Source organism: Pseudophryne corroboree, chromosome 9 (genome assembly GCF_028390025.1).
Source record: "Pseudophryne corroboree isolate aPseCor3 chromosome 9, aPseCor3.hap2, whole genome shotgun sequence".
Taxonomy (NCBI): Eukaryota; Metazoa; Chordata; class Amphibia; order Anura; family Myobatrachidae; genus Pseudophryne; species Pseudophryne corroboree.
In genome coordinates this window covers 395,802,923-395,817,965 of record NC_086452.1, presented here as the reverse complement: position 1 = coordinate 395,817,965, position 15,043 = coordinate 395,802,923, and the positions used below count along the sequence as shown (strand labels likewise).

The window sequence follows — 15,043 nt, the reverse complement described above, 5'->3', positions numbered from 1 at the left end:
TGATCGTCCCTCTGGAGCTAATGTCCAGTAGCCTAAGAAGCCCAATCCACTCTGCACGCAGGTGAGTTCGCTTCTTCTCCCCTTAGTCCCTCGATGCAGTGAACCTGTTGCCAGCAGGTCTCACTGAAAATAAAAAACCTAAAATAAACTTTTACTCTAAGCAGCTCAGGAGAGCCACCTAGATTGCACCCTTCTCGTTCGGGCACAAAATCTTAACTGAGGCTTGGAGGAGGGTCATAGGGGGAGGAGCCAGTGCACACCAGCTAGTCCTAAAGCTTTTACTTTGTGCCCAGTCTCCTGCGGAGCCGCTATTCCCCATGGTCCGTAAGGAGTCCCCAGCATCCACTTAGGACGTTAGAGAAATTAGTGCTTCTCTATTAAGCACTGTTTTCCTATGCAGCGTGGTGCTGCTGATGCTGGACCCGAACCCCACTACTCATTCTAAGAGGCGAAGGGTCTCATAAGGTCTAGGGAACTAAGGGGTACATTTACTAAGCAGTGATAAGAGCGGAGAAGATCCCATGATAACCAATCAGCACTAAAGTAACATCTATAATTTGCATACTATAAAATTATGCAGAGATGCTGATTGGTTGATGGGGAAACTTCTCCACTGGCTCACTTCTCCGCTCTTATCACTGCTTAGTAAATGTACCCCTAAGTCCCTTAAATAATAAAGAAAGTAAATTAAAATAAAGTAAAATATATAAGCTGAGCTGGAGCTCAGTAAGTTGTGACCGGCTCCCTCGACACAAATTCAAAACTAAGGGATGATGGGGATAGAGGGGGAGGAGCCTGTTTCATTTTTTAGATTATTTAAAGTGCCAGCTCATAATAAGCCACCATCATCACCCCAGTCCTGAAGTTGTGCCAGTGTCTCCTAGTGGCTGACAGAAAAACGCTTATATTATAAAAATGATAAAAGATGCACTAGTGCTGAAACCTAAAACTAGGACTGCCAGGTGCCGATATCTAATGTGGGGATGTGCGTCTATAAGCTCATCACAGGGCTTGCATTAAAAAATGTAAATGAATGGCAATGTTGCACTTCTTAAGAATTCGAAACTTTGCTCTGCAACTCTCGGAATTTACCTTGGAATTTTGAACCAAAGAGCGTATCTACAGTATGCTGGATAGAGAACCCATGACTGCCAAGTCTGAAGAAGCCTAGAGATTTTCAGAATGCATACAATTCAGACACTTAAAAAAACAAAAACAAAACCTGAACATAGAGGTAGCCAATGGGGCCTACAGGGATGGGCTTAAGAGTCTTCAATTAGATTTAAAGTACCTAAACTTCTGTTCTGCACTTCTATACCCCATGGAACTCCAATGTACACCTATTGGATGTTTTAGATATTTTATCATCTCATAATTTCAGTTACCGTTAAGTATGGATTCTGTAGCTACAGACATAGGGCTCAATGGGCGTGATTCAGGTTCCGAAGGATCTGCTGCCCATTTTGCATAATACCAATGTTCGGTACTTTGCGCATGTGCAGTACGTTTCTGAATCCTTGGAAGCAGTCTGTAGCCATTTGGGGGTGGGGAGGGGCGACAACGGCAGTTTCCCAAAACAGAGGTGTGTTGCCTCCTCTGTGGGAGAGTGCTTAGGTATGACTCTCCATCAGAAGACTGAGATCTCCTAGCCTATTTGTAGGAGCAGCGGCATCCGGCTTGCATGACCCCATGGTTGACGCAGTGATCCATAGCTGCGTCCTAGGATGCAGAACTGGATCACAAATGCATGCACTTAAACAAGAAGCCTCCTGCTGCATTGCCCCTATCTGTGCATCACTACTGCTTCCAGCAGCGATGAACACTCCGACCACATTTGAATCAGGCCCAATGTGCAATACAGAGCCCCAGTGCACCCCGTTTTGGAGCACAGTAGTGCCACATGTAATATTGAGCTATTACACATGTAATACGCAATTATTGCATATAACAAGAGGGATAACCTCTGCAACCTCAGAGGCGACAGAGGAAACATGGAGGGAAGAGACAAAACGTGCCGCTCTTCTCTCTATATTTAAGTGATACATAGACACCAATGCACGTACCTGAGCTTGCATGTATCCCAACAATGGTTCCAATATCGCAGTTTTCTTCTTGTACTGGATGGTGTTTAAAGCACAAAAGTAATGCATCATTGTCTGGTGCTGTTTCTTTCTGGCTGTGTAAACGTCTTCTGTGGCTTCAAACTTGGCCTACAGTAAAAAATGACGTCAAAGTTCAGATCATTTGATAATGACAGGACCAAGGGTTTTCACTTAGCCGGAAGCTGCAACATTCCCAGTGTCATTAAATGCATGCCAATAGCATTTCGTCTTCTGACTGCTTTTATCAGCATCTCACAGTCAAACGATCTATGGAGATCTTTATCCCACTTCTGCTAAGGCTTGTTGCATCCACAACACATCTCACTCTGAATTTGCGTAGTTGGGTCTGTTAACTTTCTGGGCATGTGTAGCGAGAGAATACGCAAAACGCACCACCAAAAATAACATAGTGCACACTACGCACCAGACCCTCCTCTAGCGGGAAGCAGTCAATTGCTTTAATGCAGTGGTCACAATCCCCATCCTGCCCCTTGTGGTCTAAAGAACTTAATAGGAGGCAGGCAGCTTAGTAAGCTTCGCTCTCCAGCCAAGACGGACCCCCAGTTGCCATGGCTGAACAATATTACCACAGAATTCATTGTTACTGTTCAACATGGCCACACAAATAGGGAGAAGAAACATTTCTTGAGACAATGGTGGGTGGAAGCTTGATAATTATATTTTGTGATGAGTTATTGTTCCTTTAAACAAGACAAACGCACTTCTAAAACAAATAGGAGCCACCTATTACTCAGCGTCTTACAGGACAATAAACAAAGCAATCACAAAGGTTATAATGGAGTAACCTTTTCGTTCTCTCGTTTCTTAGACAGCCGGCTGTATCTGTTGATTGCCACATCGTGATCTAAGCAAAAACACATTAAACCGCCAATCAGGATTGAAGACTATTTATATTTTAAAAAAATGTAATGCTTATAATTTTCACACAAATTAAAAATAATGTTTTCAAATTTCAATGCTAGAATATTTTTACAGTTTTGTACCTTACGCTAACTGTAAAAAAACTGCTATATGTCATGTTGTGTAAACCCCTGTGTATGTTGCACCTATTGATGACGTCACATAACATCTGGGTGTAACAGCAAATTAAATTTTTAACAATCCTTTTATTTGTTCTGCAGGTGACTGATTAACAAAATAGTTTATTTTACAGTTCAACATAAAATCCTTATTTGCCACGTTAGTGCTGGTTGTTTGTACTGCCAGAGAAAGATCAACCCTATTAGTTGGCAAACATTACAACTCATTGATAAAATGTCAGCTATCTCAAAAACTAACCTAGCCTACCGTCCCACCCAAACTGCTCATCATCATTCCATAAGCTACCGCTAGAAAGCATTCCATATATCCACCACCCCAGTTCTCCTAAATTGCTAACTCTAGGGAAGATTTATTAAGCTTGGTGAAGTGATAAAGTGGAAGGTGATAAAGGGCCAGCCAATCAGATCCTAACTGCCATGCCACAGGCTGGGTTTGAAAAATGACAGTTAGGAGCTGATTGGCTGCGGCTTTATCACCTTCCACTTTATCACTTCACCGAGCTTAATAAATCTGCCCCTCTGTGCGCAAAACCGTTCTACATATCATGTTCAGTCATTTCCCAGTACACACTGTGGTGCGTTCTTTAGGATATACATACCGTTACTGGAAATCTGAAAAATCTCCTTTAAAGTCAGGATTTCTGTAATAAGAAACAGATAATTTAATTTAAAAAACACATTAAATACAAATCATTAAATATATATTTAATGAATAAGAAAATGTTACCTTTTAAATCCCTCTCTTTAAATTGACTAATGGGAAACATCATGGCGTCGGCTAGCTGGGTGGACAACACTGCATGGCAAGAGCTCAGCTGTGGGGAAAACAAACCACAGATACAATCACTCACAATTTACAACAGATTAGTAATGTAAAAAGCTGGTTCAGTATGAATGACCGGAGGCCGGGGTGCCAGCCGCCAGTATGCCGGCAGCAGGGCGAGCGCTAGATTCTGCCGCCGGCATTGTACCACTGTGTGGTATTCCGGTGTCGGCATTCTGATCGCCGGGATCCCGTACGGTGCTATCTTAACAGATTCCTGTAAAAATCATCCAGAAGTGCTTTCCCCAGATAAAAATACATTATACATGCCAAGTCATCTTCTCTAGCAGTTAATAACCAGTTTCAAAACACCTGCAGGTTAATACCAACAATAAGGGGGAGGGCGGGGCGGGCGGGGCTACTGCAGTGGCTTCTGGGCCCAGACAGAGAAGGAGGCTCAGCCCTTACAGCTAATTGAGTAAAATAGAATAGCCCTGTCTCCCTATATTCCTCCTTTCTCCCATCCAGGGACGTGCAGTCAGGGGAGGCAGTGCCTCCCCTGCCATTAATGAGCCATTTATAATTAAAATAATATAAAGAAGATACTTATGACACATATTCTGTGTCATAAGTAATCTCTTTATATTATACTATGCATTTTAATATTTTTAATCACCTCGGGAGGCACTATTAGCAGTGCCTCCCGTTAACAACTAGAAAGGTTGAGAGAAATGGGGGCGGAGCCACGCACTGGGCTGTGAAAGCCCATTAAAAAATGACGGGGGAAGCGGCACTTATGCCAGTGCCTCGTTGACAGGGGAAACCCGCCCCTGTCAGCGAGGCAGATGTGATTGGACAGCGGATCCAGTACTGGATCCGCTGGTCCAATCACCGATAGGCATTGAGCTGCAGCTGCGGCGGGACCCGGCGCTACAGTGGAGCCGCCGGTAGCTACTAGCGTCTACAGGAGAGGACCTTCTGGAGCCACCACTACGGCGGGAGCAGGGGGCAACGGCAGCGTCGGGACCCGGCGCTACAGCAGAGCCGCATACACAGGAGCGCGGCGTGTGGCCAGCGACGGCGGCGGGACCCGGCGCTACAGTAGAGCCGCATGCACAGGAGCGCGGCGTGTGGCCAGCGGCGGGACCCGTTGTTGGAGCTGCCTACAGCAGCGGCAGCTCCAGAGATAACGGGAGCACCACAGCTGGGGACAGCGCGGAGGCTCCGGACAGCGCTGATACCTGACCACCCAGGCGAGGGGGGAAGGGGGGGAACAGTTGTGCGGTGGGGTGGGAAGTGTCTGGCCAGCTCACCCTTAGATCACTTGGACTGCAGCTCACCCCCAGATGATCTGGGGGTGAGCTGCAGTCCAAGTGCTCTGGGGGTGAGCTGCAGTCCAAGTGATCTGGGCAAGATCACTTATAGGCCCTACACATTTGCCGATGTGCCGCTGAGGTGCCCGACGGCCGATAGGCGACCCGGCGGCTGGGGGGGCAGTGACGGGGGGAGTGAAGTTTCTTCACTCCCCCCGTCACCCGGCTCCGTAGACTTGCAGGCAAATATGGACGATCTCGTCCATATTGGCCTGCATGTACAGCCGACATGGCCCCAGCGATGAACGAGCGCGGGGCCGCGCATCGTTCATCGCTGGGGACTCCACACTGCACGAGATGAACGATATCTCGTTCATTAATGAACGAGATCGTTCATATCGTGCAGTGAAATCGCCATGTGTGTAGGGCCCATTAGACTGCAGCTCCACCCCCAGATCACTTGTACTGCAGGGTCAAGGAAAAAAAAAAAATAAATGTAAAAAAATTATTTATCTGTATCACAGCTGCCCGCCGCCCACTGCTGACCAGCGCTCACTGCCGCACGCTGCACCGCCACTGAAAGCTGACCACCGCAGACAACTGGCGGCGGTCAGAGGGACATCAACGCCGCAGCAACGAAGGACAGCTTAGTACCGCCGCATCCCCTGCAGACCATGGGCTCATCTGCCACCGACAACCACAGTCCCTTCCGCACCTCCGCTGCACATATCAGGTAATGTTCCCCTGCTTCCGTATGTCCCTGCTCTCACTCTCTCCCTGTCCCTGAATTGTGGGTCATACCGTGTGCTGTAATGTGAATTTCGGCTCATACCGTGTGCTGTAATGTGAATTTCGGCTCATTCAGTGTGCTACAATGTGAATATCGGCTCATCCCGTGTGGTAAAATATGAATTTCGGGTCATACGGTGTACTGTAATGTGAATTTCGGCTCATACAGTTTGCTGTAATCTGAATTTCGGCTCATACAGTGTGCTGTAATATGAATTTCGGCTCACACCGTGTTCTGTAATGTGAATTTCAGCTCATACCGTGTGCTGTAATGTGAATTTCGGCTCATACAGTTTGCTATAATCTGAATTTCGGCTCATACCGTGTGCTGTAATGTGAATTTCGGCTCATACAGTTTGCTATAATCTGAATTTCGGCTCATACCGTGTGCTGCAATGTGAATTTCGGCTCATACCGTGTGTTAAAATATGAATTTCAGCTCATATGGTGTGCTGTAATGTGAATTTTGGCTCATACCATGTGCTATAATGTGAATATCGGCTCATTCCGTGTGGTAAAATGTGAATTTAGGGTCATACGGTGTGCTGTAATGTGAATTTTGGCTCATACAGTGTGCTGTAATGTGAATTTCGGCTCATACCGTGTGCTGTAATGTGAATTTCGGCTCATACCGTGTGGTGTAATGTGAACTTCGGCTCATATCGTGTGGTAAAATATGAATTTCAGCTCATATGGTATGCTGTAATGTGAATTTTGGCTCATACAGTGTGCTGTAATGGGAATTTCAGCTCATACCATATGCTGTAATGTGAATTTCGGCTCATACTGTGTGCTGTAATGGGAATTTCAGCTCATACCATATGCTGTAATGGGAATTTCGGCTCATACTGTGTGGTATCAGGTGAAAGGGGCGCCGGTAACTAGATAGTATAAGGGGTCCTACTACACTGAAGGACACACCCCTGTTTGAGTGACCACCCCCCCTTTTCCGGAGGAGAGCGCATAATTGCAACCTTCACTTCTCCATACCCCCACTTAAAAATTTCCACTTCAACGTGTGTGTGTGTATGTGTGTGTGTGTATGTGTATGTGTATGTGTATGTGTATATATATATATATATATATATATATATATATATATATATAAATAATAAAAAATCTCAGTGCCTCCCCAGCCAGGGACCTCACGGTACGCCACTGCTCCCATCCCCTCTCTCTCCCCCCATTTCCCCATATTCCTTCACTCGTCCCCCTCTCATTCCCCCTATTCCTTCTCTCTACAGTATTTGTCCTCTCTCCCATTCCCCCTCCTCTTTCACTTCTGTCTCTTCTTATTCCTCCTCTCTCTACCCCAATTGTTCCTATTTCTCTCCCATCTCCCTCTATTGCTCCTCTTTCTCTCCCATTTATCACTATTCCTCCTATAGCTTTCTCCTCTCTCTTTCCCGCCTATTCCTTCCGTTTCTCTCTACCGTCTCCCCCTATTTCTCCTCTCTCACCTGCCTCCCCCTATTCCTACTCTCTCTCTCACCCATCTCCCCCTATTTCTCCTCTCTCTCGCCCGTCTCCCATTATTCCTCCTTTCTGTCTTTGCCCTTCCCGTATGCCCCTTCTTTCCCACCTATTTTTTCTGATTCTCTCTACCGTTCCCCCTTATTCCATCTGTTTATTCTTTGACTATTGTCCTCCCCCGCCCCCAGCTCTTCCTATAGGAATCATGGCAGGGGTTTGGGGCTTAGGGTAAGGATTAAGAACCTTAAAAACAGTGTCAATTTTCTGACATTTTATCAGTGTGTACATTATGAGTGTCAACACAACATAACAGACCCAGATGACATAAAGCCATTCCAACCACAAGACTCTTGGGAATGGGAGGGGTAGGAGAATGAGGGCCTTAGGGACCCCAACATCCTTGCAGGTTCATCCTTGAGCAATATAGTCCAATACTTATACAAGACATAGTCATCTGCCAGAATACCATGTCCCTAAACTTGTAATGTGAGGGAAGCCTCTTGTCCCTCCCATTCTCCGCCCCTAAGTGTCGGAGGCACAATGGGCAGTATACATACAGCCAGAGACAGTCTAATCAATTGTGCAGGCACAGTACGAAAAACCAGTTATCAAGCCTCCGTGTTGGACTTGCGTCCAAGTCTACATACAATTAAAAATCTATATTTCTACGTAAAGAGAGTAAGCTAGAAAATGATGCACTCTGGAATTTCACACTCCTTCATAAGTAATAGAGTAATATTAATAAATTCTCTTTGACTAGAGGTGATCATTTAAAATAAAAATTAAATAATGACATTATGAAATGGGAATATTAATAAATGTTTTAATAGACTATAATTTTTGCACAGAAAAAAAAAAAAACAACTTAGCTACAATTAAACATGACTTGCAAGTCATCGGCATCCAGGCCACAGTATTTATAGAAATAGTATTTCCTTTCACATTTGTACGGTTTTCCTGCTACCTACATATAGGGTCATCTGCTTGTATCCCTGGCTTGACAATACCAATGTATAGTTTTCATTTTGTGATCACTACACTCGTTGAATCTGAAATTTTCCATCTCTTTCTTACCATCCTCTAATATGTTCAGTTTGATTTGGATAATGCACCTGCAGCCAAATGCTTATACCTTTATCAATAAAGTCATTAGTACAATTTAAGGGTTCCTTTACTTTGTCCAGCAAATATGTTCTGTACGTTTGAGCAGAGACTGTGGTGCAGACTATAATGAAGAGCCATTGCACTATCACCATCAGCATGAATTTTGTATCTATATTTCACACTAAGATCCTGGATCCCCAAAGTATCACTGGACTATCGGCTGCTGTAGATAGCTCAAATCCTTACAGAAATATTTTAGTTCTAAGAAAAGATTTACATTAAAGTTACGGCTCAGGCTCTATGTTCAATAGGAAAAATAAAAATAGCTTTTAGTGAAAATCACATGGTAAAATTACAAAGGGGTTACACCCAATGGTCATTAAAATAGGTTTGTTTTTAAAACAAAGTTGTGAATTAATCTTACACCGTCAGCACCCAGTCACTATAAAGGGCCGACTGTCATAGAACAGAGACTCTTACCTCATCAATCACTTTTGAAAACTGTTGTAATGTTGAAGTCATCACCTCATCATCGCCACCTAGAGGAAAACGCTGCAATTGAACAAACAAAAAAATGTATACAAGTTAGACTTTTTTTTGTATTACCCCCAAAAAATAATTGACTTTTAATTACCTACCGGTAAATCCTTTTCTCTTTATCCGTAGAGGATACTGGGGTCCACATTAGTACCATGGGGTATAGACGGGTCCACTAGGAGACATGGGCACTTTAAGAATTTTATAGTGTGGGCTTGCTCCTCCCTCTATGCCCCCCCTACCAGACTCAGTCTAGGATACTGTGCCCAAGGAGACGGACATACTTTGAGAGAAGGATATAAAAGGATAGAGGTGAGATTCCGAACCAGCACACACAAACTAGAGGAAAGCCAAGCTAACCAAACTTTAAACCAGGAACAGCAACCGCTGAACCAACAATACTTAACCAAGTAACAGTGCAGGAATAAATGAAGCACTGGGCAGGCGCCCAGTATCCTCTACAGACTATGAGAAAAGGATTTACCAGTAGGTAATTAAAATACTATTTTCTCTTACATCCACATTAGTACCATGGGGATGTACCAAAGCTCCCAAACCGGGTGGGAGAGGTTCCTGCAGTACAGATTGACCAAACTGAAGTTCCTCAGAGGCCAAAGTATCAAACCTGTAGAACTTAGCAAATGTGTTCGAACCTGACCCAGTAGTTGCTCGGCAGAGCTGTAAAGCAGAGACCCCCCGGGTAGCCGCCCAGGAAGAACCCACTGACCTAGTAGAGTGGGCCTGTACAGCTTTTGGACATGGGAAACCTGCCGTGGAATAAGCATGCTGGATAGTAAGCCTGATCCAGCGTGCAATTGTCTGCTTTGAAGCAAACAGCAAGTCAGGATTTTCTGTGACGAGCTGTCCACTTCACATATATCTTCAAAGCCCTCACAACATCTAATGACTTTGAAGTAGCAGAGGTGTCGGTAACCACCGGAACCACAATAAGTTGGTTGATGTGAAACACAGACACCACCTTTGGAAGAAATTGCTGACGAGTTCTGAGTTCAGCTCTATCTCCATGAAAAATCAAATAAGGGCTTTTGTGAGACAACGCCCCCCCGCTCTGACACACATCTTGCAGAAGCCAAGGCCAACAGTGTGACGGCCTTCCACGTAAAAAACTTGATGACATTGTCCCGTAAAGGCTCAAACCATTCCGATTGCAGGAACTGCAACAACACGTTGAGATCGGGTCTAGGGGGGAATACCGCATAGGTCTACAAATATAACAAATGAATATAATAACCAAAATAGACTGATATAAAGAAAACCTTAATTTCTTATTCTTAATTTGGTGGTGCACCCCGAGTCAATGGTAGCTAGAGACAACAAAGGGAGAAAAAAAGACTTTTGTGGGCGCACTCTTGTCTTAAATTAACGTATGAGACGATCAGAAAATTCTTCTAAAAATTAACTTTTATTAATATAATAACAATAAAATATTCAGTGGTCAAAAAAAGCATCAAGGTAATATTCAAACTTGACAGCAGTAATTTAGCTGATATTGAATAGTATAGTGCAGTACTACAGTAAATAGTAATTGAATGCTGAAACTCGCATGGTAAGTATTCGCTGCCGGTGTCCCAAGTCTTGAAAATTGTATTGGCCCAATCAATAAATGTATCTGATAAGGCACTGAGGTGCGCTAGATTAATACTAGTGTAATTAAGGTGCCTGATGATGTAATGTACCCAGCTATCGTAGGAAAGGAAAGAAAAAGTATATGGAATGAGATAGCAGAGTGAATCTGCTGTCAGTGTTAGACTCTGAGCATGATAGGCCAATCTCTTCTCTACTAAACTGAGTATTCTTCAAGGGTCACCCACTTGAGTACTGGCCCAGCCCTACACTGATTAGCTTCCAAGATCGGACGGTTTTGGGCGTTACCAGTGTGGTATGATAGTAGCGACAGTTATAAGTGAGAATCCGATGCTACTGGAATCACTGATGAGAGTTCACGAACTACATAGTATCAAAGAATGTCAGAGGTAAGATGGATCTGCTGCCAGTGTTAGACAGGGACCGACCCTGAATCAGTGGTGAGAGTCCATAAAAAAATAGAAAGGAATGAAACAAACAGAAGCAGGATGAGACTCCTAGATACTTGATAGATAAAAATCCCTCGAATCTGATAGCCGGAAAAAACTAATATCTGAAATAGACCGCGGCAATCCTTTCTGAGGCTGGATATAAAGTTCAGCAAGTATTGAACATTAATCTATGCCATAAATTGACAAAAAAATAGTAATTTTTTAGTATAGCACTAGAATAGTAGACTGTATTCTAGTGCTATACTAAAAAATTCATCTTACCTCTGACATTCTTTGATACTATGTAGTTCGTGAACTCTCATCAGTGATTCCAGTAGCATCGGATTCTCACTTATAACTGTCGCTACTATCATACCACACTGGTAACGCCCAAAACCGTCCGATCTTGGAAGCTAATCAGTGTAGGGCTGGGCCAGTACTCAAGTGGGTGACCCTTGAAGAATACTCAGTTTAGTAGAGAAGAGATTGGCCTATCATGCTCAGAGTCTAACACTGACAGCAGATTCACTCTGCTATCTCATTCCATATACTTTTTCTTTCCTTTCCTACGATAGCTGGGTACATTACATCATCAGGCACCTTAATTACACTAGTATTAATCTAGCGCACCTCAGTGCCTTATCAGATACATTTATTGATTGGGCCAATACAATTTTCAAGACTTGGGACACCGGCAGCGAATACTTACCATGCGAGTTTCAGCATTCAATTACTATTTACTGTAGTACTGCACTATACTATTCAATATCAGCTAAATTACTGCTGTCAAGTTTGAATATTACCTTGATGCTTTTTTTGACCACTGAATATTTTATTGTTATTATATTAATAAAAGTTAATTTTTAGAAGAATTTTCTGATCGTCTCATACGTTAATTTAAGACAAGAGTGCGCCCACAAAAGAGTCTCTTTTTTCTCCCTTTGTAACACGTTGAGATCCCAAGGTGTCGTAGGAGGCACAAAGGGCGGTTGGATGTGCAGAACCCCCTTCAAAAATGTCTGAACCTCAGGGAGAGAAGCCAATTGTTTCTGGAAGAAAATGGATAAGGCCAAAATCTGGACTTTTATGGAGCCCAAACACAGGCCCACATCCACACCTGACTGCAGAAAAAGGAGAAAACGTCCAAGCTGAAATTCCACCACAGGAAGTTTCCTGTTCTCACACCAAGAGACGTAATTTTTTCAAATACGGTGGAAATGTTTCAACGTCACCCCCTATCTGGCTTTGATCAGGGTTGGAATAACCCTATCCGGGATCCCTTTCCGGGCTAGAATTTGACGCTCAACCTCCATGCCGTCAAACGTAGCCGTGGTAAGTCTTGATAGACGAACGGCCCCTGTTGGAGAAGATCCTCTCGAAGAGGTAGAGGCCACGGGTCCTCTAGGAGCATCTCCAGTAGATCCACGTACCAGGCCCTTCTTGGCCAGTCCGGAGCAAAGAGAATTGCTTGAACCTTTTCCCTTTTTATCCTTATGAGAATTTTGGGGATTAATGGAAGTGGTGGAAACACGTTCACCATCTGGTAGACCCATGGAGTAACCAGAGCGTCCACCGGCACTGCTTGTGGGTCTCTCAACCTGGAACAATCCCGCATGAGCTTCTTGTTGAGACAAGAGGCCATTATGTCGATTTGTGGCATTCCCCACCGACATGTCAAGCACCAGGGTGAAGGCCCCACTCTCCTGGGTGGAGGTAGTGTCTGCTGAGGAAGTCTGCTTCCCAATTGTCTACTCCTGGGATGAAGATTGCCGACAACGCCACGTGTCTTTCTGCCCAGAGGAGAATCCTTGTTACCTCCGACATTGCTACTCTGCTCTTCGTTCCTCCCTGTCGGTTTATGTACGTTACCACCGTCACATTGTCCGGCTGAACCTGAATGGCGTGATCTTGAAGAAGATGTGATGCCTGTAGAAGGCGTTGTATATGGCCCTTAGTTCCAGAATGTTGATTGGAAGGATGGTTTCCCCAACCTCTGAGGCTTGTGTCTGTGGTTAGCAGAATCCAATTTTGAATCCCGAACCTTCAGCCCTCAGTCAGTGAGAAGTCTGAAGCCACCACAGAAGAGAAATCCTGGCTTTTGGCGACAGACGGATCCTCTGGTGCATGTGAAGATGCGATCCGGACCATTTGTCCAACAGATCCAACTGGAAGGGCCTTGTGTGAAACCTTCCGTACTGCAGTGCCTCGTAAGAGGCTACCATCTTCCCCAGGAGGCGAATGCATAGATGCACCGATATCCGGGTTGGTTTTAGAACATCCCGTACCATCAACTGGATTACCAATGCCTTGTCTAAAGGAAGGAATACCTTCCGTGCCTCCATATCCAATATCATCCCCAGGAACGGAAGCCTCCGTGTTTGTTCCAGATGAGATTTTGGTAGGTTCAGAATCCATCCGTGATCCTGGAGTAGGCGGGTTGAGAGGCAATGGTCTCCAACAAGCTCTCCGTGGATGGTGCTTTTATTAGCAGATCGTCCAGGTACGGTATTATGTTCACTCCTTTTTTGTGGAGGAGAAACATTATCTCTGCCATTACCTTGGTGAACACCCTCGGTGCCGTAGAGAGGCCAAATGGCAGAACCTGGAACTGGTAGTGACAGTCCTGTAATGCAAACCTTAAATAAGCCTGATGAGGCGGCCAAATCGGAATACGAAGGTATGCATCCTTGATATCTAGAGGCACCAAGAATTCACCCTCCTCCAGACCCGAGATCACCGCTCTCACAGACTCCATTTTGAACTTGAACACCCGTAAGTACAGGTTAAATGACTTTAGGTTTAAAATGGGCATTACCAAACCCTCCGGTTTCGGTACCACAAACAGGTTGGAATAATAACCTTTGTTTTGCAGTTGAAGTGGGGAACAATGACCTGAATCTGTACCAGTTTTTGAATTGCTTTCTATAAAGTCATACTTACTTCTGGAGAAGCTGGTAAGCCTGATTTGAAGAATCTGTGAGGCGGGAGTTCCTGAAACTCCCGTCTGTAGCCTGTCTTCCAGGCAGTGCAGACTACAGTCATGCTGAAGGCTTAAAAGGAAGCAGAAAAGGGGTTCTGTTCCTGTGAACCTGCAGTTGCTGGTTTTCAGGGTTTACCTCTATTGCCTTTGAAGGGCGTAGAAGAACCTTTGGATTTATTTTTTACTTTTGACGTCCGAAAGGACTGCAGCGCTGGGAGCAGAGTAGGCTTTCCTAGCTGGGGGAGCTGCGGAAGGAAAGTATGTAGACTTACCCGCCGTAGCCTTGGAAAGCCAGGTATCTAGTTCAGCTCAGGGCCTCACCTGTAAATGGTAGGTTTTCCACCCGTTTCCTGGAATCCGCAGTCCACTGGCGTAGCCGTAGGCCCCTGCGTGCTGACTGCCATGGCGGTGTTGCATGCATTGAGCAATCCTATTTCTTTTATGGAATGCAACAGAAAGATAGGAAAGTGCCTCAAGTGGCGCAATGCAGCTATAGTACCTGATGGTTTAAAATAAATGTCACCACATTTAAAGACAAGAATAAATACAACAAAAGTAAACCTTCCTAGTACACACAGCGCAAGCAACAAGAAAAGGAAAGGTTACGTTCCTGATTGAATGTGTAGACTCAGATGTCCCTGTCCAGCTTTCCGAGTGTGTGGAATCCAACTCGTAAATATGAAACAGAGAAAATAAAAGGACAACCAATGTGTAGTATTTCACAACAATAAATGGATAAAAAATGTCTTTGGATGAGTAGACTTAGATATCCAGATCCAGCGTACCCCACTCACTCAGTGATAGGTGGATATATGCATATAAAGGTATCTTTATGCCATCAAATGTCGTGTCTATTCACCCTTGAAGTGCGTTGAAAAGACCGAT

General features: G+C 44.5%; 1 protein-coding gene and 2 pseudogenes across 1 annotated transcript in view; 1 reads left to right on the top strand and 2 right to left on the bottom strand.

Moving 5' to 3' along the window:
• APPL1 (adaptor protein, phosphotyrosine interacting with PH domain and leucine zipper 1) overlaps nt 1-15,043 on the bottom strand; it is a 215,734-nt gene that overhangs the window by 106,121 nt on the left and 94,570 nt on the right. The window contains exons 4-8 of the mRNA XM_063940852.1: nt 9,086-9,157; nt 3,891-3,978; nt 3,763-3,804; nt 2,909-2,967; nt 2,064-2,210 (exon numbers count right to left, since the gene is read on the bottom strand). Coding sequence (XP_063796922.1) covers nt 2,064-2,210; nt 2,909-2,967; nt 3,763-3,804; nt 3,891-3,978; nt 9,086-9,157 — 408 coding nt within the window. The remainder of the gene's footprint in view (nt 1-2,063; nt 2,211-2,908; nt 2,968-3,762; nt 3,805-3,890; nt 3,979-9,085; nt 9,158-15,043) is intronic.
• Nucleotides 10,938-11,056, bottom strand: LOC134958955 (5S ribosomal RNA; annotated as a pseudogene).
• Nucleotides 11,541-11,659, top strand: LOC134958954 (5S ribosomal RNA; annotated as a pseudogene).